At 39.6% G+C, this 26,307-nt stretch overlaps 5 protein-coding genes across 5 annotated transcripts; 2 read left to right on the forward strand and 3 right to left on the reverse strand.

The window, feature by feature from the left end:
* The first annotated feature begins 2,788 nt into the window (after positions 1-2,788).
* LOC140784934 (jacalin-related lectin 19-like) lies at positions 2,789-3,688 on the forward strand. The gene is made up of 2 exons (XM_073132563.1): positions 2,789-2,973; positions 3,262-3,688. Exons 1-2 carry the CDS (start codon positions 2,836-2,838, stop codon positions 3,502-3,504), a joined length of 381 nt encoding a protein of 126 aa, XP_072988664.1. The 5' UTR covers positions 2,789-2,835; the 3' UTR covers positions 3,505-3,688.
* A 2,225-nt stretch (positions 3,689-5,913) lies between these two features.
* Positions 5,914-6,472, forward strand: LOC140783551 (protein GOS9-like). The gene is made up of 2 exons (XM_073130460.1): positions 5,914-6,111; positions 6,236-6,472. The coding sequence occupies exons 1-2, from the start codon at positions 5,914-5,916 to the stop codon at positions 6,470-6,472; spliced, it is 435 nt and encodes a 144-aa protein (XP_072986561.1).
* Positions 6,473-8,302: 1,830 nt separating this feature from the next.
* On the reverse strand, positions 8,303-9,948 carry LOC140783263 (putative F-box protein At5g55150). The gene has a single exon (XM_073130080.1). It carries the CDS (start codon positions 9,519-9,521, stop codon positions 8,439-8,441), a length of 1,083 nt encoding a protein of 360 aa, XP_072986181.1. The 5' UTR covers positions 9,522-9,948; the 3' UTR covers positions 8,303-8,438.
* A 5,917-nt stretch (positions 9,949-15,865) lies between these two features.
* On the reverse strand, positions 15,866-18,987 carry LOC140783346 (uncharacterized). Its single transcript, XM_073130217.1, has one exon. The coding sequence runs from the start codon at positions 18,461-18,463 to the stop codon at positions 15,944-15,946; it is 2,520 nt and encodes an 839-aa protein (XP_072986318.1). The 5' UTR covers positions 18,464-18,987; the 3' UTR covers positions 15,866-15,943.
* Positions 18,988-19,457: 470 nt separating this feature from the next.
* LOC140783229 (E3 ubiquitin-protein ligase WAV3) lies at positions 19,458-22,576 on the reverse strand. The gene is made up of 2 exons (XM_073130026.1): positions 21,959-22,576; positions 19,458-21,540 (listed from the first exon to the last, which is right to left on the reverse strand). The coding sequence occupies exons 1-2, from the start codon at positions 22,340-22,342 to the stop codon at positions 19,630-19,632; spliced, it is 2,295 nt and encodes a 764-aa protein (XP_072986127.1). The 5' UTR covers positions 22,343-22,576; the 3' UTR covers positions 19,458-19,629.
* Between the last annotated feature and the right edge of the window lie 3,731 nt (positions 22,577-26,307).

Below are 26,307 nucleotides of genomic sequence, written 5' to 3' on the forward strand. Positions count from 1 at the left end.
TTAGATGTGAATCATTATCACAATCATCGCTTAGGACTGCTTTGGTCAAATACCCATAATTGAGAGTGAAAAAATTTAGGGACAGATGGAATTAGGATAAGAGAAATCTTAATCAGCTGATAGAAAAATCAAATAAATTACGCAAACACCCACAAGATTATTTTAGGTAGAGAACTCCTATAAATCAAAAGTAAAAAACGAAAAAAAAAACTCTAAATCCTCTAATAAAAGGATTAAAACTAATATACTATCAAATATAAATACAATATACACTTATAATCTGTCCCACCGCTCGACACCTACAGCTAATGATATGAAGTTATTTTTGGTCACTGGACCTAGTGATAAACTACTCTCCTTGCACTAGATTGTTTAACTCCGCTCGAACTCGTACAGTAAAAAAGCTTGCATCTTAATACTCTCTTAAGACGTTGATGTAGATGAACAGTTGTGAAACCTCCAAGATCATCACACTGTAGATCTAGTGAAGAATTAGATCTGGGCCAAAAGTAATCTCCCCTCTTCCTCAGTAAAGCTCATATGATTTATGTGGAAAGATATCTCAAATGGTTTTCTAAAAGGCTTCCAAGGCATCCAAAGGCATGAGATTAATCCACAATATCTTCGTCCAACTTATTAGACTAAGCATCTTTCTTCCAATAGGAATAGGTCTTACTAAAAGTCTCCTCCTCCTTTCGTTTTCCAAATACTGTCCTTTAGAGCTATCCATAAATCGATCCAAATCTTTCTCGCCTCAATGGAAAATATCCATCAAGACTTAATACAAGCTGCCATCAAATCTTCTATAAACGGGTAAAGCCAATTCTGGACATCTGCGAGCATTCAAATGGCTCTATCCGACATTGCAATGCCTGAGATAAATATTGTCTGGATCTCTTAGTTCCGGTCAAATGGGTTCGAAACAAGACTTTGAATGTGATGCAAATTTGCTCTCCAGTGAAATATGTTCAATATGCATTCAATCGAAAACAGAACTTCTAGAATAACTTGTGTCTTTTTCCTACATTTAGATACTACCAAAATTTTTTAGTCCAAAATTGACTTAAAAATGCACAAAGAGATTTATAAGTAATGGCCTCATCATCATCCTATCCTCTCTACAGATGTTGTAAACTAGTTGTTGGGATTTCTCTTTATTAGCTTTGATATCACTTTTCTATATTGCGCGCAATGTAACATTGATTGTCAAAAGCATTTTTCATGCTCTGTGTGCAATCCAATCTTATAAAATGTTAAAGATTATAAAAAAAATTAATTAGATACAAATATGTACATAAAAAATCCTCACAATTAACTAAGGAAAAATTACAGTGCAATACCAAATTCACTATGCAAGATACAAAGTATATATACTTTAAAATATTCCAGATATATCAGTTCAAGAAAGACACTTTATACATGGGAAACTACGGGAGACTCTTGCTTACAAAGTACATATTATTTTACCCTTATCTTGGACCATCCGCCTATTCAGCTCATTATGCACCTCTTGTGTGTTCACCACATGGTTTTATATATAATATCATACCTCTTATATGGAAATTCGTGTTGGAGAGAAAGAGCCCTAGACTGACTAGATTTAAAGATATAAAAAGTCAAAGCACATTTGAAAACCAAATCTGATTTAATTTACTAAAATCGAGTCTTTCTACATTTAAAAGATCGAATTAAAATTAAAGTTTGAAAATTGAAATTAATTAGGATATCTGAATCCTACTCTAATAAAGAAAAGTGATCTCTAGTAGGTGTGAGGATAATTGGATAAGAGTAGAAAACAATAAAAGCCGAATATAAATAAGAAAATTAAACATAGCTAACACACAATGACACAATTTAATGTGGAAAATTATAATACTCTTCTAAGATGAGAGTAAAATTAATAGTTCGACTTTTAGCTCCTTAAATAGATATTAGAAACATTCTTGATCTGCGCTAGAATAAGTCATCAAAAGAATTCTCAAATCCATTCCTGATTCTGAACATTTCTTTGTTGTCCGTTGTGCATGCTATCCAAATTCCACTTGTCCTATAGACATCAATAAAGTTTCCTTAAGTTTAAAACTAATTTTTAAGAAATGCTTCTACTGAGAAAGAAAAAGAAGAAGCTCAAACAGGCGTTTGGTTTGAGAAAATGGGCCACATAACAGTGTGAATTATGTCGATAATAGATACTGTCACATGTCGATTGTCACAAGGTGGGAGTTGTTGGTAATCTAAAGTGATATCCACTTTTTTTATAGATAAATATTATCCTCATGTTAACAGAGGGCGGAATGGATAACGTGGGATGCTCGTTGGATAATCTAATTAACTCAAGCAGTTCACCAAACGTCCCCTGTTAATGAACGAAACCATGCATTAGTTGTACTTTTCAGAAACCATGTATTATAGTTAACTCGTATGCTAAACATAGCCGTTTGTTTAGGGTCAGATCTCACTGGAATAACCCACTCGTCCAACACTACGTTCAAAAGGACATAGTTTTCCATAATAACCCTCGTGCTCAGAAACTTTTCACCAAGTGGGAGTATCCGATCTGCTATTCCTCTCGGTTCATATAAATACACCACCATGCACCATTCGTTCAATCACGTAATTAGAGAGCAAGTGTATTTAACAAACTACGCTTCGGAAGATATGGTGAATAAAATATGCCATCTAGCTACTTAAATCGATACCTTCCCAGTAGTTATCCATCTTGTTTTCATGATCATATATATATATATATATATATATCTCAAAGCTTGATTATTCATGCAGGCAGGAATCGTGAAGGTGGGCAAGTGGGGAGGAGATGGTGGTTATCTGTTTGATATGGGAGCTGCCACGAGGGTGCTGGCTATCAGAGTACGCCATGGAGCTGCTATTGATGCCATCCAGATCTTGTACGAGAGCGACGGGAGCACTAAATGGACTTCTCAGTATGGTGGCAATGGAGGAGAGCTCACTGAGGTACGTGAACTGTCATATCTGCTAGCTCTACTCTTCAGTTCGTCTGTATATGTTGTTTCTTGAGCTTTGGACGAAATAATGCTTTATTTTCCTACAACGTAACATGAAATGCAGTGTTATTCCTTCACTTCGTCTTATTCAGCGAAAGTTCTTATGGAACCCAGATATCTTCATCCGTAATAAATTGTCACTGAGATCTAAATGGTTTTTACAATAATTAAGCACCTTACTTTTAATCCCTTTTGTTTCTAATATTAATTTTGTTTCACTGTTTATCTCTTTTAACAGATAACTCTGCAAGAAGGGGAGTTTCTTACATCAATATCAGGCTACTATGGTGATTTACAGAGCATAAATTTGGTTCGATCGCTTACTTTTGGCACCAATTTTAGCAGTACTTATGGACCCTATGGTTTAGAAGAGGGTACTCCTTTCTCTGTTCCTCTGGAAGAGGGTAAGATTGTAGGCTTCTTTGGGCGATCTGGTGCACTTCTTGATGCAATTGGAGTTTACTTGGGCCCAAATTACTAATTAGCTTCAGTATCATATGTAGCTTCTTAAGAGGGTCTCCACTTGTCTGGCTTCTATAATAAATTGGGATATTGTCATCATAGATTATATCCTTTGGTGTGTATGCAATAACTAAATAAGGAGACCTCATACTTGTTTGTTGTTGTCCTTATCAATAAAATTATGGAGTGTGATGTTTAAGAAATTAATGGCGTGTTCTATTATTGATTTTGTGGCATGGATTTTTTGTTCTCGAATATTAATGATAATTAATCATCAATGAGTACTAAATAATGTTCTAATTAAATTGTGGATCTCACTTGAGAACTCTGATACAGTACGGGCCCCTTTAACTATTTATGCAAAAAAGAAGTTAAAATTGTTATATAAATACCATTAAAAGCTTTCAAGATATCATAATTGCCGTTGCATTTTAGAAGATATCATAATTACGGTTTAGAGCCGACTTCCTCCTTCATCATCTTTCTACCTTGTGAAGCACCCTGATATAGCCCACACCATCTCATTCACATCCTCTACGTCCTAAGGCTTTTCCCCATCAAGGTGGAGTTCACAAGCGTGAGCCTCCCTGCCTAGGACAGCAAACTTTTCTTCCAACTAGTGAGCTTTCTCTTAGTGCGCTCTACCATATATTGGTCCTCTCTGACTTTCACCCTCTTGCCTGAGATAAGCACGCCAAGGTAGCGAAAAGGTATAACAACCACCTTCAGTCTTGACACCTTGCTAAGCTGCACTCTAATCTCCTCCTAGCAGCTGTTAGGAAGGTATAGTTCTAACTTATTGAAGATTACCTTCTAGTTGGTGATCTTACCATAGTGGTCTAGGCAATCCAAGATTGCGCGAGCATTGTTGGTCGCAGTCTCGACTATGATAAACAGGACGCCCACATAGAGTAAGTAGTGTTGGGTTTATTTAGCTAAGTTGGTTTGGGCTAGCCCCATGAGGTGACTTACTTGGCTAATAATTGGTTGAGTGAGACTTTTGTTAAGGGCGTGCTTTTGCTCATGTCACTTAGTGAAAAAAAGAAGACAAGAGAAAAGGAGGTTTTTTTCTCTACATACAACAAGGGTTTGCAATTAGAGGATTTCTCGGTTGGGATCAAAGGCACAAGGATTTTCTTCTTTACATCTACAAGGGTTTTCTTACTTCAAGAAGGTTTGAATTTCTCTATTGGATGTATTATCTAAACTTGTTAATTTGAAGCTAGTGTTATTGGTTTCTTGTGGATGGCATTCTTGTGACTTTCAGAGACTTGTTGTGGTGATCTTCTTTGTACCAATTCTCTTGATAGTGAATTCAAATTCATGCTCCGTGAATTTTTCCTTTGAGAAGGGTTTTACACATAAACATGATATTCTAGCTTTCTTTGGTGCTTGGTGTTATTAATTACATATGTTTCTTAATTGACATCAATTTTAGCTTTCATTGTCATAGATCTCTTGGGTGAGAAAGAGAACTCATTTCCAACAAATAGGATAGGTGAACATCTCCAACCTTGAATCCTCTTAAACTCTCTCTTGTCGTTCAGTAGCCCGGATAATACTTAGGAGATCAGAATGAATAAGTAGGACGATAGTGGGTCACTCTAATGAAGACTTCAAGGGCAGGGTGATCCACTTCAAAGGGCTGTCGTTGATAAGAAAAGCGAAGCGAGGGGATGAGATACAAGCTTGCACCCATCCACACCACCTTGTCGGATACCCCATGCGCAAGCTCATGTCCATTGCAAGAGCGCGAAGGCAAGGATGCTCGTTGGATTCCCTACTAGGAAAAGTGTTGTAAATGATTACTTGCCTTCTAACCACATACAATTAATAATTTCGTGGTTCCATGTTTGAGCTCATCCGTGAAATAGATAGATAAAGTTTCCAATCCCGCAGCGAGAAGCAAAGGGAGGCCCAGGCCCCAACCTCCACCGCACTCGAACTAATCCTTCCACTCCAAACCTCCACTCTCGTCGACTTGTACTCCACGTAGACCGGTCGAGTGGCACCCACTTGGACACCAGATGAGCAGCATCCCTCCGCATTAGGAGTTGCTCGTAATTGAAGTATGATCCACTTGTTAATGGAGGGCGAGTTAGGTAGGAAGCTCACTCGTCCAATACTACTGAAAAAGGACATAGTTTTCCACAATAACCCTCATCCTCCTACACAAGACCTTACGATCCAAGCAAGAGTAGGAATAGCCCGAGATGCTATTTGTCTCGCTTCGTATAAATACACCACCATCCACAATTAATCCCATCACGTACGGAAAGAGCTCGCACCTCTCAGCAAATTACATTATAGCTCACAAGCCATGGTGAATATATAATTTGCCAACTACACTTTTAAACGATATTTTCTATTAGTTATCCATCTTGGTTCGATGATATCTCAAGGCTTATTACCCATATGTTATATATCGATGCAGGCCGGAGTCGTGAAGGTGGGTAAGTGGGGAGGAGATGGCGGGAATCCATTTGATATGGGGGCTGCCACAAGGCTGCTGGATATCAGAATACGCCATGGAGGTGCCATTGACGCCATCCAGATTATGTACGTGAAGGATGGGAAGATCCAATGGACTCCTCAGTACGGTGGCAACGGTGGAGATCTCACTGAGGTGATTTACTCGATCACCAATGCAATCCGGATAGCTTTATCTCTAACGAAATTTCACTACGATCTAAATGGTTATTTGAATAACAAGGCACCGTGTTTGTAATACTTTTTGTTTGTTCTCACAGATAACTCTCCAGGAAGGGGAGTTCCTTAGATCAATATCAGGCTACTGTGGTAATTTTCAGGACATGCATTTAGTCCGGTCACTTACTTTTGGCACCAATTTAAGCACTTACGGACCCTACGGTGAGCAAGAGGGGACTACTTTCTCTATTCCACTGGAGGACGGCAAGATCGAAGGCTTCTTCGGGCGATATGGTAGACTTCTTGATGCAGTTGGAGTTTACGTGGGCCCAAAATAATTAGCTTGAGCATTATACTTTGTTCCTCAATTTGGAGAGGTCTCCACTTGAATGGCTCCTATAATAAATGGGATATTATCATAGTAGATGCATGATATCCTATATGTGTATGCTGTGTGGTTGAACATAGTTGTGTTCAATAAAATAGTGTAAAATAAAGAAAAGAGAAACGGTCGTGTTTTCGTTTCTGTATTGTAATAAATAAGGAGATCCCATACTTATCTCTTTTTATGCTTAACTTTGTCAATCATTAATAATACTATGAATTGCGATGTTTGAGAAGCTAGAAATAGGGGGGAGCTAATCGAATCCTATTCAATCGAAAAGCTTAAGTCCTTTTAAGTTTACATGAATCTAGTTTACTACTGATGGAGAAAAATTAGAGTCAACACTCCTCCCCCAACAGTTAATGCAAGACAACAAGATTAAATTTTTTTAGCAATTAAAATAATACAAACAATTAATGCAAGATGGCATGATCGGACTTCTATTATCTCTCTCCTCTGTCTCTCTACTCTATTGTCATCTCTCTCCTCTGTTCTTCTACTCCATTGTCATTTCTCTCTCCTATGTTCCTCTGTCTCTATGTTCGAAATGAGGAAACCTTCAATTAAAAAAGAAATCACTTAGAAATTATTTTTTTTCCAAAAATCCACGACTCTACCCACTCTATCCATCAAAATTACTTCAACCTTTTTCTTCCTCCTCCCACTTTTTCCTTCCCAATCCCTCCTCTTGACTTCTTCCTCCATGATCTCCAACATCAAACTCCCACTACCACCACCGAGCTCAACTTAGGCTTTGTGTTATCTTCTTCTATCTCTGTTCTCCAAATAATAATTTACAGCTCGAACACCCTTACCATGGATGCTCTGCATCGATCCCTACGATGATGAAGGGCCACTTGCTCGACTAAAGAAAAATAAACTCGTTCATAGGTCGGTCTCGGCTTGAATAGAGCTGAGGCGAGCCGAGCCTGAACATAAATCCCTATCCTATCAACTAAATAATGCCACCTATGTCTAAAATGGGCTTGTGCTCTATGCGTTGTAAACAATGGACAACAATATCATTGGCGTATAACTAATATCAACATGAAGGAAAGCATAAATAAATGTATATTGCATAATGGACGGGTGTACTCCATATCCTTCTCAAATCAGGGCGTTGCATGTCATTTTGTGCTACATTAATGGCTTTATTCCTTGCTCTTGCACTAGTTGCATCCACTGGATTGCGCCGCCCTAGTTGTTCATCCATAGGATCGGAGAGTAGTTGCATCCATTGGATTGCTTCACCCTAGGTGCACTAGTTGAATCCACCGTTTCCTGAGACCGGTCCTAGGGATGATAATAATTGATTATAACGTGTCAGATTTATTTGACCCTATCTGATTCTATATAGGTTATATCCAATCCAATCCAATCCAATCCAACTCAACCCGCCCCACTAACCCAATTTAACCCTAACTCATAAATGACAAATCTAGGAAGGGAGGTAGGGGTAAAGTGGAAGTATGCACCCATTCGTTTAGTTGAATGAGATTTCACTCTGTTCTTTCCATTGATCATCTATTTATATTTATATATTACAATTTACAATTTACAATTTACAATTTATAGAAGGAGATAAGGTAACATTCCTATTCCATACAAGGAATATATATAAAGCAGAATAATGCTTGTAATTACTGTACGAGCTGTCATGCAAAGAGGGAACAAAACTGCTGTCATGACTAGGCACGGCAATCACTTAGTGGGAGATTAGATGCAATTTCCTTTATAGGGGAAGGGGCCAGGGGGAGGTAGATGAGAATATATCTGCGAGCTATTTGGGATTTGAATAATTTTTATTAATTAACCTTCATCAGATGATAAACATGTACAAGCGTACATATATCTACAACTCGAAATCAAAACAACACAATTTTCATCGAACATTACGCTGGCGAAAAGAAGCACCATTTTCAATTTACACAGGGCGTGATCCAGATTGGAGGCGGCCATTTCCAGAGAAGATCGCAAGCACAGCAAGACTTGTAACTTCCATCCTCCAAGTCAAATATCCCTACATCCGGAGTGACTTCATGGCACTTCTCGAACGACCACAAGCAATCGTCGGTGAAATAGACAGAGTTGCCTCTCAGATCAGGGCAGTCCCGCAGCGAGACGCAGAGGGAGGCGTTCTTGCCCAGGAACAATGCTAAGTCCTTCATGCACTTCCACTCCACTCCGACCCATCCTTCCATCCCGAACCTCCACTCGAAGAGCTCGATTCTCGTCGTCGTGTACTCCGCGTAGACGGGTCGAGGATCCCAGTTGGACTTGGGATGAGCCGCGTGCCTCATCCTCCTGACCTGCAACAGGCGGCCCGGCGAGAGCTCGACGAGGTACTTGTTGCAGTCGTGGTAGCCCAAACTAGGGGCGACGACTGTCGAAGAGGGAAGAGGTGGACCGAGATCCCATGCCTCGACTCTTCCCTTGGATTCGAGAGTGAAGAATTGCCCATTGGAGGAGCAAATGGCATCAACCCAGTAGGACGACGGCGTGTCGATTAGGGTCCACTTCTTGTCTCCGGCTCTGGCGAAGGCAAGGCCGTACAAGGGGTTATGGATTAGCATAACCGTGTAGTCCTCCCACGAAGGCGAATCGGAAGAAGAAGAAGAGGGAGGTGATTTAAGAACGGGCTTGGATGAGAGGATAGCCTTCTCGTAGAGGAAGTACCTCAACCGATCCGGATCGAATGACTCGGGAGGGATCTCGTCGCAGAACTGAAGGTCGTAGCTCGTGATGCGGCCTTCGTGGTCTCGGACGGCGTCGACGAAGGGAAAGGTGGTGACAGGCGGGAGGTCGATCTGGTCGCCGGTGATCGGGTTCAGGAGACAGAGCTCGGAGTTGTCATCGGCGGTGATCAGCCAGCCGTGGGAGGACCCCACGCAGAGTCGGTCACCGAAGGGCGGGTCAGGCTGGGGGATGGAGTAGGAGTTTTTCTCCGAGAGGTTGAAGAAGCGGGCGGAGGCCATGGGAGTTGAAGAATTGGAAGGGAGCATCAGCCATGGGGATTGCGGGGCGGGCGAGCAGAGGCTGGCCTTGGCAGCGGATCGCCAGGAGGAGCAGACGGCGACGAAGCGGAGGTGGTCGGGGAGCGGGAGCCGCTCCAAGACGGAGCCGAGGAGCTCCACGGGAAGGTCGGACCAGGCCGTCGTGGATAGGAATTTGCTGGACGAAAGTGGAGGAGAGGTAACGAATTAATTAAAGGTCAGCACGCGAGGAGATTGGGTACTTTCTTGGCAGCAGCCTTTCTCGCCTTTTATAACGCGTTCGCTTGGCTGCTTCGACGCCAACGGTGTGCGTAGTAGAATCTGGACGAGATATTTCAGCCGATTCGGCCCATGTTTTCTCGATACGACCGGCTTGTGTCTGAGTTGTACGATACTACGACCCGATGGAAATTATAATTTACGCCCACCAGTTAAACCTAAATTCACTTCATCTCGTCAAAATTTTATTTGGATTCTTATGATTTATATCAAGATATAATAGGTTATTTAATTAAATATGATAAAAAAAATAATTATTACAAGAGTTAGTTTGAATATAACTATAAAAATAAATAAAAAATAAAAGTAACACAAAATACAATTACAGTACGAAGGGGTCGGACCGAAAGATTCAGAAACTATTGGCCGACTCAGACAGTTGGCGACGTTCAGAAACCCATTAATAAGTTCTGACAACCTGGAAAGCTGCAAAGGCGTGATATTTTTAATGAGTTGTGCTAAGCATATGGTCAAACCGAGCAAGTGTATCTATCTCATTGCTTACATATAATTTAGTATATTTTAATATTATTTCATACCAACGATATTATCCTGTACGATCTCTCAAACGTGAAAGTTCCAAAAGAAAAAGATTGCTTAAATTTTAGTTGTACTTGGAACGGAGTTATCTTATAAATTAGTACAAGTTTTGATCTCCTATTTCAGTGGAGCTTCCTGTAACCCGCAAATTGAGGCCTAATTTATAAACGATTTTAACTTCTTCTTTTTTTTAAAAAAAGTTTTTTTAACTTTGGAGAAATTTGCACTTTACATCATATAATTTTCATGTATTTAGAGGGGAAAAATCAACCATCTTTTCTCCTTCCTTGTTTGTTATATCTCATTCCAAATTTTTTAAAATTACACCTTAGTCCAAATGTTTGAAAATTATATATTACTTTTTCAAATTAGATTGCCAGCATGCATTAATTTCTGTTTATTTTTTAATCAAAAAGTTAGGTTTTATAAATTAACCATTGTCTTTGGTTAGTTTTTTATTGTCTCTAGTTAACTTATCCTAATGACAAAGTGTGTTTATAATTATATGATAAAATATTGGGTGTGTTTTCTAAAGATTAAAATGGTAGATTGTAACACAATTACAAGACAAAAGGTAAGAATACTAAATGCAAATTTTGCGTAAGACTTTATTAATATTCATAGTTATCCAGTATCCACTCATCCTATAAAAATGATCATCACGTGGTTCACCTGATTTAATCTCAATATTTTAACATTGAGTTCGGTCAAACCATACAGTAGATAGACATCATAATAATTTATGAACAAAACTCTATCCGGTATGATAAAGTTATACCCATACATATACAAATTTATCACTTTATACTATCCAAAATAATAATATGTCCTTGTCAATAAGAAGTATAATATCTTATTATAAACTAATAAATATTATTAGAAATATGAATAAAAAAATATATTATAGAAAAATAAGATTTCCTTCTTTAATATTATCTAAGCACAAAAATATCAAGTGTAATTATCTATTTGTCGTGGGTATAGAGGACTCTATGCCGCATAGCCAACTGTATGAAGTTGGGATGTCGTAAATGGGTGGGTAACAGTTGGACGATGTAGCCGGCGACTGAATCGTGGGTCTCATTTATCCTATGGAGCAAACAGTCAAGGATAATGCACCCCTCTCTTCTTGATAGCCAGCTATTAGTTGCGGAGCTGGCGAATGGGAGGCACAAGCAGAGTGAGAGGCTGCTCCTAGAGGGAGGAATGGATTTAGCCTTTGAAGTGGCCTCTTGCTTTCAGAGATGCCACAAGTTTTGACTATTGGATTCGATGGTCTTACCTGAAAGGAGAGCCAGGCAGCTCCATCTATAAGTTCCTCCTCTTGCAAGCTCAAGACAATTGGTCGGCTGGAAAGAATTGTGGCATATTAAGGTAGCTTCTAGGGTGTGTTTATTCTACAGGAAGGTGGTTTGGAACTGCATCCTAATGCGGTATTTTAGTAACATTAACTTAAGTGTGGAAGATTGTTGAAACCTTTGTAGGATGTTTAGTAAAATAGCCAATCACCTGCTTTTAGCTTGTTAATAATATAGAGAAGTATCGAAGAAGGTGAATGAGGAGATCCAACACTCCATGAACTTAGCTGAGAAGGTCAGTTGATTGGCTAGATATGAATTGGCACCGAAAGAGGCAACTAGACCTACAGGCCAAGGCAGTGATTGCTTCTACATTGTAGGGGCATCTAGAAGTTACATTTGGTACGGTGGCTGCTCAACCACAATTGTTGGTGCATCGGGCACTCGGGCTTGCGAAAGAGTATGGTAGGCTGGTCGACAAAAGGCCACCACAATGGACTTCTCTTCAAGTCAACTAGTGGTGGCTAGGGGTGGGTTAGGGTAAGATCAACACAGATGGTGCTTGGTCGAAGGACGGTTATGAGGGAGGAGCAGGTGTCGTATTGCGGCTGAATGAGACCGAAATGATGGCCATTACTTACGAACCGAATCTAGGTGGATCTGCGCTAATAACCGAGATGTTGGTGTTATGATTTGGGCTACATTGGATCTAGACTCTAAGATCCTAGTCCAAATTCTTTGTAAAAAACGTGAAAGGCCATTGAGAGTTAAGGAGATAGTTTTGGAATGTTTTATAAGGTCCTAGTCTAAATCTTTTGTAAAGAGAGTAAGAGTCCTTGGAGAGTTAAAGGGATAGTTTTGGAATGTTTTAATACGCTGACGAGCTTTGATAGGGTCAAGTTGGCCATATTTACAAGGAAGGTAATGATGTAACTGATTGGGCTTCAAACTAAGGTCTTGTTCACATCCAGAACAGGAAGGAGCATGAATAGTATAAGTTAATTTGTTATTACTAAAATATGAGTTTTATTCTAGGAATAGCTATTTCTATGTTTACTTGTATTCTAAAATAAGAGTATAATAATTATTTTTGATGTGATATAAAGTGAAAGTAAGAAGAAAATATTATTAAAATATTATTCGATTTGATATAAAATAGATTGATGGTATAAATGAAAAACAACTAAATATGCTAGTATGCAATGCAATGATGCTAAGTATGCAATTATTAACAACTAAGTATGCAATGCTAAAATAAGTATGCAATTATTAACAACTAAGTATGCAATGCTAAAATAAGTATGCAATACTAATAGAGTTTCAATGCTATCATACTAAGGTAGGTGTGCTAGCTAACTATGTAATGCAATGGTGCTAGGTATACATATATTTTTCATGCCGTACAAATATTTTGATAAATATTATTTATAGTAAAAAATAATAAAATTTTATTCTAGATGGAAAATATAGTTTTTATTTTAGCTTAAAACATGAGATATTGATAATCTTATATTAATTTTTTCCCAAATTTCTTATTTTATTATTTAAAGAAAGAAATATTTAATTAAGTTAATACATAGTTTAAATAGTAAATATATTTTTTTATCTATGAGTAAATATTTATTTTGATAAAATATTAGTTTATTAATATTATATTTTTGATGTTATTATTTCATATAATAATTACTTTAATAATAAGATAATTTATAAAAATATATTATATCAATTAAATACTATATTATTTAGAATTTTATAATATTTATATTTAAGTATATACAATTACAATATATTTAATAATAATAATAAATGTGCTTATTTTTATGAAATATTAAATTATTAATATTTATGTTTTTTAAGTTGAAATTTATTTATTTAGTATAAAATAAAAAAATGATAAGAGATGAGGGAGAGTAGAAACGAGTGATAAACTATGATAATATGTTTAAGAGATAGAAGAGATGAGTAATAAATTATGATAAAATTTTTGCAAGAGATAATAAATTATAATAAGATTTTTATGAGATGTTGTAGTCAAATAAAGGGTAAATTAGAAATTGGTTTAGTGTTTAGTATAAGATGTAATTATGATAAATAGTATTTATATTCTAAAATATATTTATTATGATGTTTAGCTATTATTTTAGAGTAAAAGGTTGTATTCTGGAATAAAATTTTTAATTGTTATTCTTAAAGTGAACTGCCGGGGGGGGCTAAGGTAAGATCACTTCCCACTCCATTTTGTTGGGGGCATGTTGAGGAGCTATCTTGACCTATGTAATCTCCTCCTATTTGATACTTCGACGGCCTCGATTAGCTGGAGTGTCTTAATCTAAGTTGCTAATAGCTCATATCCTAAAAAAAGTGTAATTATTTATTTATTATTATACAAAATATATTTCATTCATTTGAAAATATTTTCATATTATCAAATAATATATATATATATATATATATATATTATTGATAGTTTAACTCTTTTAGGTTCTCCGAAGGATGAATTACATCGATGGAAAGAAAATCTATGGCATATAAACATATATAGTAGTTATGTCACCGAGAAACTTTTTTTAAAAAAAAAATAGAAAAAGATGTTTGCTTGACTTTGTTGGGTTGCCTTCTTCGTAGCATTTTTAAAAAAATAGAAAAAGATGTTTGCAACATTGTTTGCTTGTAGCTTATAAAATTGCATTATATTTTGTTAATTTGTGTCACGCTTTATAAGATTGTTTTAATAAAATGGTCATACAAATATTCTCTACATAACCGGACACTAAGCATTTTTTATTTTTAATTCAAGACTATAGGAGAAAGTTGTCTTGAAGTTTTGAAAATTATAATGAATTTAGGTTAAAACTCTAGCTCTATTTGCAGCGTTAGAACCAGATAAGCTACTTCCTAGGCTCTATTTGCAGCTTGATAGCCGCAGATGTCATTGCTTTTTTAGGGTCTATAGCGATGTTATTTTGTTTTGCCCTGCTGCTAATTTAGGGTGTTGTATGTCTTATTTTTAACTTATTGTTCTTGATGGATGATCATCGATCTTCCTACCTTTGAGAATTTTCATGGTCGTATCTTGGACTGCTAGATTGACAGAACCTGCAGGCTAACTCGAGGCTCTTCGCTCATAAAATTTTTTGGGGCTATTCTTCATTTTAATTTTTTATTGTATCTCGAGCTTAATACTCTGTTTCAAATTATTGAACTAGTTTTCATAGGCCAATTGTGGGGCTTGTGCCAAAGAGCTGTCACTCTATTCCCCCTCTCCATTGTGTATCAAGTTGTATTGATAGAACTCTTTAAAATTAATGAATTAACCTGCCTACTGACTTTCTCTTAAGAAAAAAAAACGATTGATGGTATGAACTCTAGTTTTATTTGCAGTATCTTCAATCTTCCTCCTCTAATTGTATTCTATGGGCCAAGTGTAAATTTAGCTTAAAATTCTTAGGGAGGCCTATGCTTTTATCTACTCCAAGACATTGACAAGACTATCAGATTTCTCATATTCAAATTCAACTCCAAGAACGATATGACGGTGTTTATTAATGTACATAAATTTTTAGGCCTTATTTGGTTTGAGGCTAAGCCTCTTTAGCCTCAAACTTGATTAATTAGTCTTATTATTTAGTCTTGCTTTTTTCAAAAGTGAACTTGGTTAGATATAAAAAAATACTTAATTACCTAAACTCAAAGCAAACAAAGTCTTAGAGGTATAGTTTTAAATCTTATTATTTAGCGGCTAAACTTTAACTATTTATTTTTTGGCGGACTCATAACTTCAGTACACTCTAAACCTTCAATGAAAAGAAAAGAGGAGCGATACAAGACTTTTACTTACATGGATTTTTTATTTAATACTATAAATGCTGCATCGGTAGAAATCATGTAGGGTGGGCTTCTCATGTGATGAGATGGTGCATCTTTATGTATATGATGTTTATGAAATTTTGGGATAAAATGATGTGAATTATTTTCCCCATTACAATAGAACCAAACATCTTGCATTCCTCAGTAACTGAACTGAAGCATGCAGATAATAAAGGTCAGGTAGAAGAAGAGAATTTTATATTCCTTTGATAAGCTGGGTATATAAAATTTGGTAAACCATCATATCATGAGGAATAGTGTTACAATAAGGAATATTATGATAATATCTTAGAATGTTGTATAGAATATTCCAATAATTTCCATGTTATGTTCTTATCCTTTTTACCATCCATATCTTACAATAAGGAATATTGTGAGACTATCATGCCCTAATTATTGATGAGAAAGATTATTTTCGTTGGAGTACATTTACATATATTTTGACCTTCAATTCAGCAATGTTCCTGGCAAAGGGCAAAGCTGGTACAGCCCAAACACTCTTCTAGCAATCCTTGATAGTGGTTCTCTTTCTTCCTTATGCCAGTGTCTCTCTCTAAAGTTTCCAGTTAGATTTATCCTGCTTCTAACTCTATGCCCTGCATCTTTTACATCCTCATCAATTGGCAAACTGGAAATTGATGGATCAATAAGACCTTCTAATAGGTCACCATGACTACCAATCTCAGTGTCATATTCCTTGCCTTCATTTGTGCTTATAGAAATATCATCCTTAAGCTCTACCTTCTCTGAAATTAACGAGGATTCAGAGCTCTGATCATTGCCAGCGTGCTCTCTTTGGTCTTTCTCGTGCAAATTATCCAAAATCCTCCAAGTAACAGCATCAGGAATATCATCCTCAAGCTCTACTTTCTTCTCTAAAGTTACTGAGGATTCGGAGCTCTGCTCATTGCTAGCGTGCTCTCTTCGGTCTCTCTCGTGCAAATTTTCCAAAATCCTCCAAGTAACAGCATCTGGATTTAGTCCATTTTTTCTCATCTCATGCACTATCCAGTATGCTTGTTTCTTCAAGCCCAACTTGCAAGCGCTATTTATGAGTATATTGTAGCAAATTATGCCCGGAGAAACCCCACAATCTATAAGCTCATACAGGAAATCACAAGCCTGATCCAATTTCCCCAGACGACAGAGACCTCCAAAGATGGCTGCATAAACGTAATCATCATGCATCTTCGAAGGCCAAACAACTTCATCCCAAAATCTCTTTGCCTCCTCCATCCGACCTGCCTCGCATAATCCTTCTATCACGACTGCATGTGTAGTACTGTCTGCAGCAACATTCATGTTTTCGAAGATCTCCATAGCTTTGTCAAACTTCTGGAGCTTAAATAGCCCCTTCAGAACTGCGTTAAAAGTGACAACATTTGGGAGACAATGGTGTTTCGGCATGGTACCATGCAATATCTCGATCGCTTCCTCTGCTTCTCCAATGTCCAACAATCCGCAGATAATAGTAGTAAAGGTCACTACATCAGGAGCACAGAATGTCCCCTTCAGCATGTCATTCATGATCTTTTTCGCTTCTGCAACTCGGCCAATCTTGCAGAAACCATGGATGACAGTGTTCAGAGTGATTACATCTGGCTGACATTGTTTCTGAAGCATTGAGACGAGGACGTTCAGCTGCTCACTCGGATTGTCTATGACACGCAGCGCGCTTAGAAATATGTTGTTTATCCTAGTCCTGTCTTCGACTTCATCATTGTTGTCCTTTTGCGACAACATGAGTTCTAGGACATCCTTGGCCTTGTTAAGATCCCTCTCACGGCAGAGTCCCTCAACAAGCACCTTGTAGGTAGGCTCAGGAAGAGAATAGCCAAACTTGAGCCCTTCCTTTAACAGCTGATAAGCCCTCATGCAACCCCTTCCCTTGCTCAGGCCGTGGATTATGCAATTGTACGAGACTAAGCTAGGGACAAAGCCCCTCTTCCTCATTATATATACTATCCTCGAAGCCCCATGATGCCGCCCGGCGCGGCAGAGTGAGTCCATCATCTGCCCGTATGCAAACTCCTCGTCGACGCTCTTCCCCTGCGGCGTCTCCTCAGCGATCCGGAAGACCTCGTGGAACATCCCTTCACGGCACAAGCAGTCAATGAGGTTGGCAAAGGCCGCACTTTTGACAAATGGGTCTTCGTCGTGTTCAAGCTCCATCGCCGGCCAGAACTGGCGCATCAACCGCTTACACTCTTCAACATCGCGATTTCTGAGGACGGCCTTGATCAAGACGCTGCGGGTGAGGGAATTGGGGGCGATGTCGTGTTGAGACATTTCGTCGAGTAGCTGGCGTGCGGCCCGCGATTCTCCGAGGCGAGCATAACCAGCAAGGAGGGCGGTGTAGGAGGCAGCGTTGGGAAGGCGGCCCTTGGTGGGCATGTCGAGGAGGAGGAGGCGGTGGGCATGGAGGACGGCGAGTGGTGGGTGGGGCAGGGAACAGAGGAGGTGGATGAGACGGTTGTAGTTGGAGACGGAGGGAACGAAGGAGGAACAACAGGGTAGGCGACGGAGGAGGCGGAGGGTAAGGAGAGGAGTACGGGCGTCGAGGAGGAGGGAGAGGAGAGCGTTAAAGTTGTGCTCGTCGTAGACGGAGGAGGAGAGGAGGAGGAGAAGAAGGACGCGTGTGTGGGCTTCGTTCGAGCGACCGGCGGAGCAGAGAGCGCGGACGACGGCGGCAATGTCGACAGGGTGAGGGGAGTAGCCGCGGAGGCGGAGGCGGTCGAGGAGGCGAAGGGCTTCGTCGGGGTCGTCGTCGGAGCAGAGAGCGTGGATCCGACTCGACCAGTAGGAACGGTTGCTGATGCTATCTCCTCCTCCCTCATCTTCCTTCTCCTCTTCCAACTGGGGCGGCAGGAGATGAGTCAGCTGGAATGGGTTGGTGGTGGTGGTGGTAAGGAAGCGCAGGAGGAAGGAGGAGTGCGCAGGACGATCGAGGATGATTTTAGTGAGCATCGCGAATTACGCGTCTAATAAGACTTGGGTGCATTTGGACTCGACGGAATAGTATGAAACCTTATTGGATTCGACTAAACCCAACCGGCCCAATCCGATCCATGAAATCAAAAGGAAGATAAATTGAATGAGATAAATAACTAAGAAAAGATAGGAAAAAAGGAGAAGGTAAGAAACAATTAATGGTCATTCTTTCGTTGAGTGAGATCATCTGAACGATGATGTAACTCCAAAAAAAAAAAAGGCCTACTATGGTTGGCTTAGTAGGCTGAATATTATAGATGCTCAGTGGTAATTCACAAGATGAGGAACTACATTAGGACTACAGCGTGGGTTTTTGGACCCATCGACCTGGGTGATCAAGATTTAACTCCAGTATTCGTCTTCATCTGCTTCTTCTTTCGCCCACCCCCTCTTTCTCGTTCCAGCAATCCTCTTTTCACCTCTCATCTAGTCTTTTTCCTCTCTCGCTTCTTGCTCGGGCATGGCTCAGTGTCTATCTTGATGTCGACCAGAATTTTGTCGGGAATGCTGTCCGCCCCACCCTCATAAGCACTCGACATCACTGCCGACAGGCATATGGCCCTCTCGCACGAGCCGAAACAATTGGAATTATTTGGATAGCAGCATATCATATAGCTCAATCTACTTTAGAAAGCTCTATATCAGCAGCACGATCTTTAAGATTTGGTTAACATGTCAGTGCCAGAGCAGTTCGTTTTTTCTTGAAATTGTTACTTTTAAAACTGCTGTACATGATTTCGTGGCACCTCGGGATGCAGCTAGAGGAATCCAGTAGTTTGTGACCTTTGAAGATTGCGTGGCATATCGATAGCAATAGCATCCATTGGTAAAGTCTATGGCAGTGAGAAAGATGGCTTAGGAGTTTACCAAGAATCAAGCATCTAAAATTAAAACCCAGCATTACTTTGCAGAATCTAGAATTGGATTAACATGCACTTAGTGTTATTGGTCGTACACAAACATTCCATGCTTCTACTAATGTTGTTTGTTGATTGAATGTAACAAAAATGATAATAAAGGTAAGAGAAGAAAAAGGAAAAAAAAAAAGGAAGAAGAAGAAACAAAATGAAGAACATTTATTTATATAAGAGGATGATTTGATCATCCTGTCCGTTTCCCAGGGAATCGAGTCCTGACTCGGACTAGAACCGGGCGTTCTCGAAGCCGTGAAGATCGCTGACTCGGTTCATCGATTTCCTCATTATGGCCACCTTGGCCAGCTGCTCCGCCGCGCGCCAAGCGGAGGTAGGCGTCAACGCCTCACCTCCTCCACCTCCGACGACATCCCTCCTCCTTAGTGACGGGGAGAGGGATGGCTGCTGCTGGTGGTGGTGGTTTCGCCGCCGTTGGATGTCCGCGAGCACCGCTTCGACTGTGCAAATGAGGTCCTGATCCGACAGGGAACCTCCGGCGGACGGCAGCAGGAGTGACCGGGCGGAAGAGAGCAAGTGGAGGGCCGTGGCGTAGTCGTTGAGCTCCACGAGCCGGCGCGACTCGGCCACGGCGCGGGTGGTGACGAAGAGGTTCCGGAGGCGGAGCGAGGAGCTCTGGCTGTGGAGAGGAGGCAAGAGCAAGGGATGTTCGTCGCCGCTCATGGATTCATGGGAAGCAGGATCTCTATAGCTACATCTCACGGACATGGAATGGGCGTGGTGGGGAGTATGGAGTAACGGCGCCCTCAGCTCCACAAGAAGCTCCCTTTCCTCCTCGGAGTAGAGATCCCCCAGCCGAACGGAAGTGATTCCCCTTCCACCGCCTCCGCCTACGACCACCGCCCGTTGCCCGCCGCTGCAGGAGTAGACGGCAGAGATCTCCCCGAATGGGAAGGCCAATTGGAGATGGACGTCCTGCATTACGATGCTGACGAGGCCGCCGATGCACTTGGCGAAGGCGTCCTCCACGGGGACCGCCTTGGGATGCGCGTCCTCTCCGATGGGTATTTCTAGGTGGGCGAAGCGCGTGGTCGCGGAGGAAGGGTGATGGAGATTGCTGGTGGCGTAACGGGGCTGGGGGTCCATCTTGTTCATCGCATTGTCTTCTTGCTGATTCTGGTTCTGCTGCTGCTGTTGCTGGCTATCGGACAGGAGCATGATGGTCGCCACGGGGTTCCGGTGGCGGCGGTCCTCGAGGATCTTGGTCGCCTTCCTGAGCGCATCACCGACGCAGGTGCGCTGTCCCGGCCCAGGAGACACCAGCACCATCCTCTCGATTATCTGGCGAGCGGCGCGCTGTCCCGGCCTCGACATTCTTCTTAGGGGGAGGAGGCGCTTGGCAGCACCGGAGAACGCCACCATAGAGAGCCGATCGTCCGGGCCCAGCGACGCAATCACAAGCCGCATCGCTCGCCGCAGCATCTGCAGTTTCTCCCCCGTCACCCCCTGGCTCACGTCCAGCACCGTCACCAGATCGATCGGCGCGCGGCGAGCCCGCACAGGAGGAGCCTTCACCTTGATCGCGACAACGTAGTTCCCGTGCCGCCGACCAGACGACACCAGCGCAGCCTCGGGCATGACGCTCACCGCCACGCCGCTGCCTGTGGTCCTGGAATTGGTGGTGACACACTTGGGATTGGCGAAGATATCCATCTTGTCGTATGCGCCGTCGTGATTCTCGGAGTCGTCCTCGTCCGCTTCCGGTATGGGATTAAACGGCACGCCCTGGCTCGTCTTGGACGCCACCAGCGGCTCATCATCGTCGTAAGCCTTGCAATTAGGAAAATTCCGCTTCTCTGCCTTGGCTTCATCCCTGCTGCTTCCGCCTCCGCCGTTGCGTGGCTTCCGGTTGTCCGTGCGCTCGCCCAGCACCATGACTTTCTCTTCTTGCTTTCTTGGGGTTTCGTCGGAGGGGGGTTCGTGGAGGTGGAGAGAGGCGAGCAAAGGAGCGTGATGCCACGCGGCGGAGCAGACAGGGCAGGTGAGAGTGCGGCCGTGGGTCTGAGTCCGCACATGGACGGCGATGCAGGGAAAGTGGAAGGTATGCGAGCACTCGGCGGTAAATACAGCGCTGCTTCCGTGCCCATTCTTAACGCTCTGCGCGCATATACCGCATTTGTTCTGCATTCATGACCACACCAAGCAAATTTAATTCGGATTCCATACTAATAATAAGAAGAGAGAATCATAATTAGGTTATTGGGACGAGCGAAGGTGAAAAGAAAGGCGGATAATTGCAGAGCGGAAAGGCCAGAGATCGTAATTTTTCTCTTTTTTGACGAGACTAGAAATGGATACTGAAATCCCCCTTTTTTTCTTTTAATCATTCCACCAATCAAATCCCGCACGAGCTCTCCTAATACTACTTTCCCACCAAACCACCACCATGGAAAGGAAACTAATCTTCTGACGAACACCCAAAAAGCAATAAAGGAAACAAAAGAAAGGAATAACTTCTGAGATTTCTCAGAGGACTCGTGAACGGATCAACGAAGGAGGACTTGGAAACACAACTGACCGATGGAAGACCAAGACTTACCCGAGAAAGTAGAAGGGAAGCCTTCAGGAGTGCGAATCTAGAAGGGGATCTGGGCGAAGACGGGGTCGACAAAGCCTGGAACAGCGCGGGAAGTTTCTTAGGGGTAGTCGACGACACCGGCGGCGGCGTCCGGGAGGTAGGCGCTGGCGCTGCCACCGGGGGCTCCGGCGCCGCCGACTTCGTCCGACACCGCAGGCCAGGCGCCGTAGAAGTCTGCCTCGGCGTCGCCGGGTTACTCCCAGAGAAGAAGCTCAATTTCGCGCAACTCCTCGGACTGGGGCTCGGGCTCGGGCTCGGGCTTCGCTGCGGCTTCTCCCCATCAACCACCGAGCGCGGATCTCGGCGGATCGACGTGCAGAAAGCTCTCCTCCAACCCGTTCCCATCTCTCTCTCTCTCTCTCTCACTCAAACTCCACTTTTACTTCTCCTTCCTTCCTTCTTCTCTCTTGGAGTCTTTTTCTTTTTAATCTCTGGGTGTTTCTTTAGTCTCTCTTTTCTTTCTCGCTCTCGACGCCTCTATCTATCTATAGACGGGAAGAGAGGGTTTTAATTCTCTCGTCCTAAATATTTTTCTTTTCCTTTTCTTTTCTTTTCCCATGGGGCAAGAGATAGAGAAGGGGGAGGGTGAACGCTTTTGTTGCTTCCCGTCAACCGCAGCACAAGACAAAAGGGCAAGATGGCCTTTTCGCAAAAGGTTGCTGCACATGGGAACGAACGTAGTGCTGTCTGAGATACAGTAAAGATATACTGCTGCCATATTGCCATCGTCGAAATTTACTTGTTTGCACTTATGCTTCAGTTGTTTAACCCCCGTGCAAAGCCATGATGTCATCGTCGGTGCTCATCCCTTCCGCTTGAGACCGTGGGGGCCACGGTACGTGAGAACTCACGTTGTCACAGTTTCGAGTCTCTTTTTGGGTCTATCGGCAAAGTTAAAAAAATATATATACAGATTAACACTTTTGATTAATTTTAAGTAAAATTAAATTATTCTCATCAACGGCCGTAATGGTCACTTAATTTTTTTTACCATGGTAAAAAAACATTAAAAAAATATACAAAGTCTTTTTTCTTGGAAATTTTGAACTATAAAAAGCCCTTATTATAGAGATCCTTTGGTAATTTCCTAACATATACCCAATTATTAGCAAATATATAATAACTATTATGTCACTGTTTCTACGTTCTTACCGATGCCAGTCAATTAATGCGAGTAGCCGGACTTCGAGATTCGATCTCAACGGCATATATATATATATATAAACATTTACTTATTGTGGCACGAATCTCAAGGTCAACATCAGACTAGTTATTACAAGCCAGGTATTAACCTTCAAAGAAGGGGAAAAGAAGAAAAATAAATAAATAAATAAATAAAAAGTTTCAAATTGGTGAAGAAGAGCTCCGGAGTCTTGAGTCCCACCTACTCCTCCCTATCTCTTTTATAAAAAGATTTTGGCATCTTTCTCCTCTCACTCAAACTCTTAACTCTATCCCTATCTCCCCCTCCTCCTCTATCACTTTATCTTTTTCCACTCTCTTTCACACAAACGTCTCATCACCTCCTTTTCCCATTGTTTGGTTTTTAAGACGCGAAAAGATCTCTCCGCCCGATGATTTATTAGTATTTTGGGAGCGGGAAAGGAGCGACTTCGACGATTATTTGACCAAACTAGTCGTCCCTATTTATTTGACTCATTTCCTTCCCAAAACTTATCATCTAAATAAGTCTATTCCCAAAATTTATGTTAATATTAGTCTATTAATATCTAAATATTTATTTATTTATTATTATTATTATTATTATTATTAGAATAGTTCTAGATATGAGTTTTACATGATCAATTTATAAATATTGGGACCGTTTTTTACTGTTATTTTATTAAATCTAATATCTCTTTTGTATATCTAATTTTGCCATGATTGTAATATAATAAATCTCTATATAGGTTTATCTCAACCTATCTATTGGCAGTAGCTTGTTTTGATATGAGAAAATATAGAATAGCTCTTCTAGATTCCTTACTCCTATAATTGTACTTCTAATGTAGAGCAATGTATCTTAATGTGTTACTTATAATATAGAAGAATAGTGTAATAAATAATTTTGATATGACAAAAAGTAAAGATAAGATATAAATGAATAATAAAATGGACTTAATTGTCCTTGATTTTGACATATAAATCAGAGGGAAGTATATTTTTACCGATGGGGTCAGTTCTAAATTTATTTTATCTCTTTATAATTTTGCTTATGTTACTTCATTCTTTACCCTTATATTTAAATTAAAATTAGGCATGTTAGAAATAATATCAATTAAATTTCAAACAATAAAAATATAATACATATACTAAATATATGTATATATTTATTATATTTTTGTTGCCTGATATTTGAGTCGTTGAAAAGTTTATTCAATTATTTATAATTTTCTTACTAATAATTTTTTTAAATTTAACATATAGATTCAAATATGATAGAAAATGTAATGAAACTATAAATGGTGAAATAAATTGGAGGATATATAATATCCTCTAAATTTAATTAAAATGTCCTCATTTATTATACGTTATGTAATATATATTTGTAAGTATTGAATAAAATAAATATGTGATATCAGAGAGAAGACGGTGAAAACTTTTAATTTGTAATATGAGATGAAAAGATTTTATAAAATAACTTTAAACAAATAATGTGTAAAAATGATAATTAAAACTTATATTATAATAATTTTAAATAATACTTTAATATTTATTTTCTAATCTATGTGAGATAAAACTGCTCATAACTTTACCATTAAATACATAGGATAAGGCGCCAATAAATTCAGCACTTAAATCTTCTTTCTTTTTTTCCCAAATAGTGTATACCAAAAGCGACCTTTTTGATATTAATAAATTTCGAGGTAAACTAAAGTAAATTAATAAAGTTTTCTGCTATATATATATATATATATAGGGGGCTTAGTTTGATCAACAATTCCGAGATCTACCACCTTGGGCTTGTACCAGATCCCCCCATCTCTGTCGACGGATGCCTTTTTATTTTTATTCTTATTTTTATTTTTATTTACGGTAACAATTAACACCCAACCCCTCGCACGTCAACAATAAAGGCGCTGTCAGATCTCATCTACCACGCTCAATATATACACACACACCTACTGCTCACTGGCATCGGAACTAGCGCTGCGATCGCTGACATAATTTATTTCTCTAATTTTTATTCCATTTTTCGTATCCTTTGACTATGATTTTTAGTTAAAGTTTCCCGTTGGTTCTTCCGCTCTAGATAATTGTGAAGATAACTTTTTAATTAGGGGGAAGAAAAAAAAAAAGAGAAGTTTCATGAACTGTAATATATAAGAAAAATAAAATAAGGGAGACTGTAGTTTATTTATTTATTTAAGTCAAACTACGTAGGTGAAATGTAGTTTCTTTCTAGTTTATTTGGTTTTTTTTTTTAATATTCTAAGATGGCAATGAGGACAATCTTGGATCAAATCAATCAAATTTCTCAATCCAGAGATAACGTTAACTTTTTCTGCTGTTTATCGATGGAAAAGCTCTTTTTTTTTAGACAGTCTTCTGTAGACTGATGGTATTATTAATTTTTTTTAAAAAGATAGAGGAAAGAGATAGGGGATAACATCAAAAATTATCAAGAATAAATGCTCAACTACTACAACAACGTTATAGACATAATCGCATACGATACTCGTGAAACAAAGACAAAGTACCACAGTAATGGGATAACATCAAAATTTTGAGTTGTTGAGTGAGAAGCTGAGCACTTAGAATGTTGTCCAATTCTACCGCATTATAATAGGACGTCATTGTGTTAACTTTATGCTTAATATGTAATGAAATGATTAATATATGTTTGGTAAATAAAAAATAGAGTTCAGTAAATTGGCTAGCCTCAATAAAATAACTCTCCGTTTTTTTATTCTTATACATATTGATGCCGGTATTTTTACTCCCATGGGTTTGGTATGCGAATCAAGAAGATTTGGAGTAGATCTAATATCTCCTATTAGCTAGCTAAAATAATAACTTTATGCCTCGTTTACTTTAAAAATAAGATAAATTCTAAATTATTTTTTAATTATTCTCAAAATAATAACTTTATTCTAAATATAACTATTATTATATTATATTTAAAATAAGAGTATAATAATTATTTTTTATGTGATATAAAGTTAAAAAATACTGTGAAAAATATTTTTTAATTTTAATAAAATTATTATAAATATTTTTTGATACGATATAAAGTAAGTTGATGCGATAGATATTAAAAGTACGTAAATTAGTAATTGAGTTAGTGTGTAGTATAAGATGTAATTTTA

The sequence above is a fragment of the Typha latifolia genome, chromosome 3 (assembly GCF_019914945.1).
Source record: "Typha latifolia isolate L0001 chromosome 3, TyphaL0001v2, whole genome shotgun sequence".
NCBI lineage: Eukaryota > Viridiplantae > Streptophyta > Magnoliopsida > Poales > Typhaceae > Typha > Typha latifolia.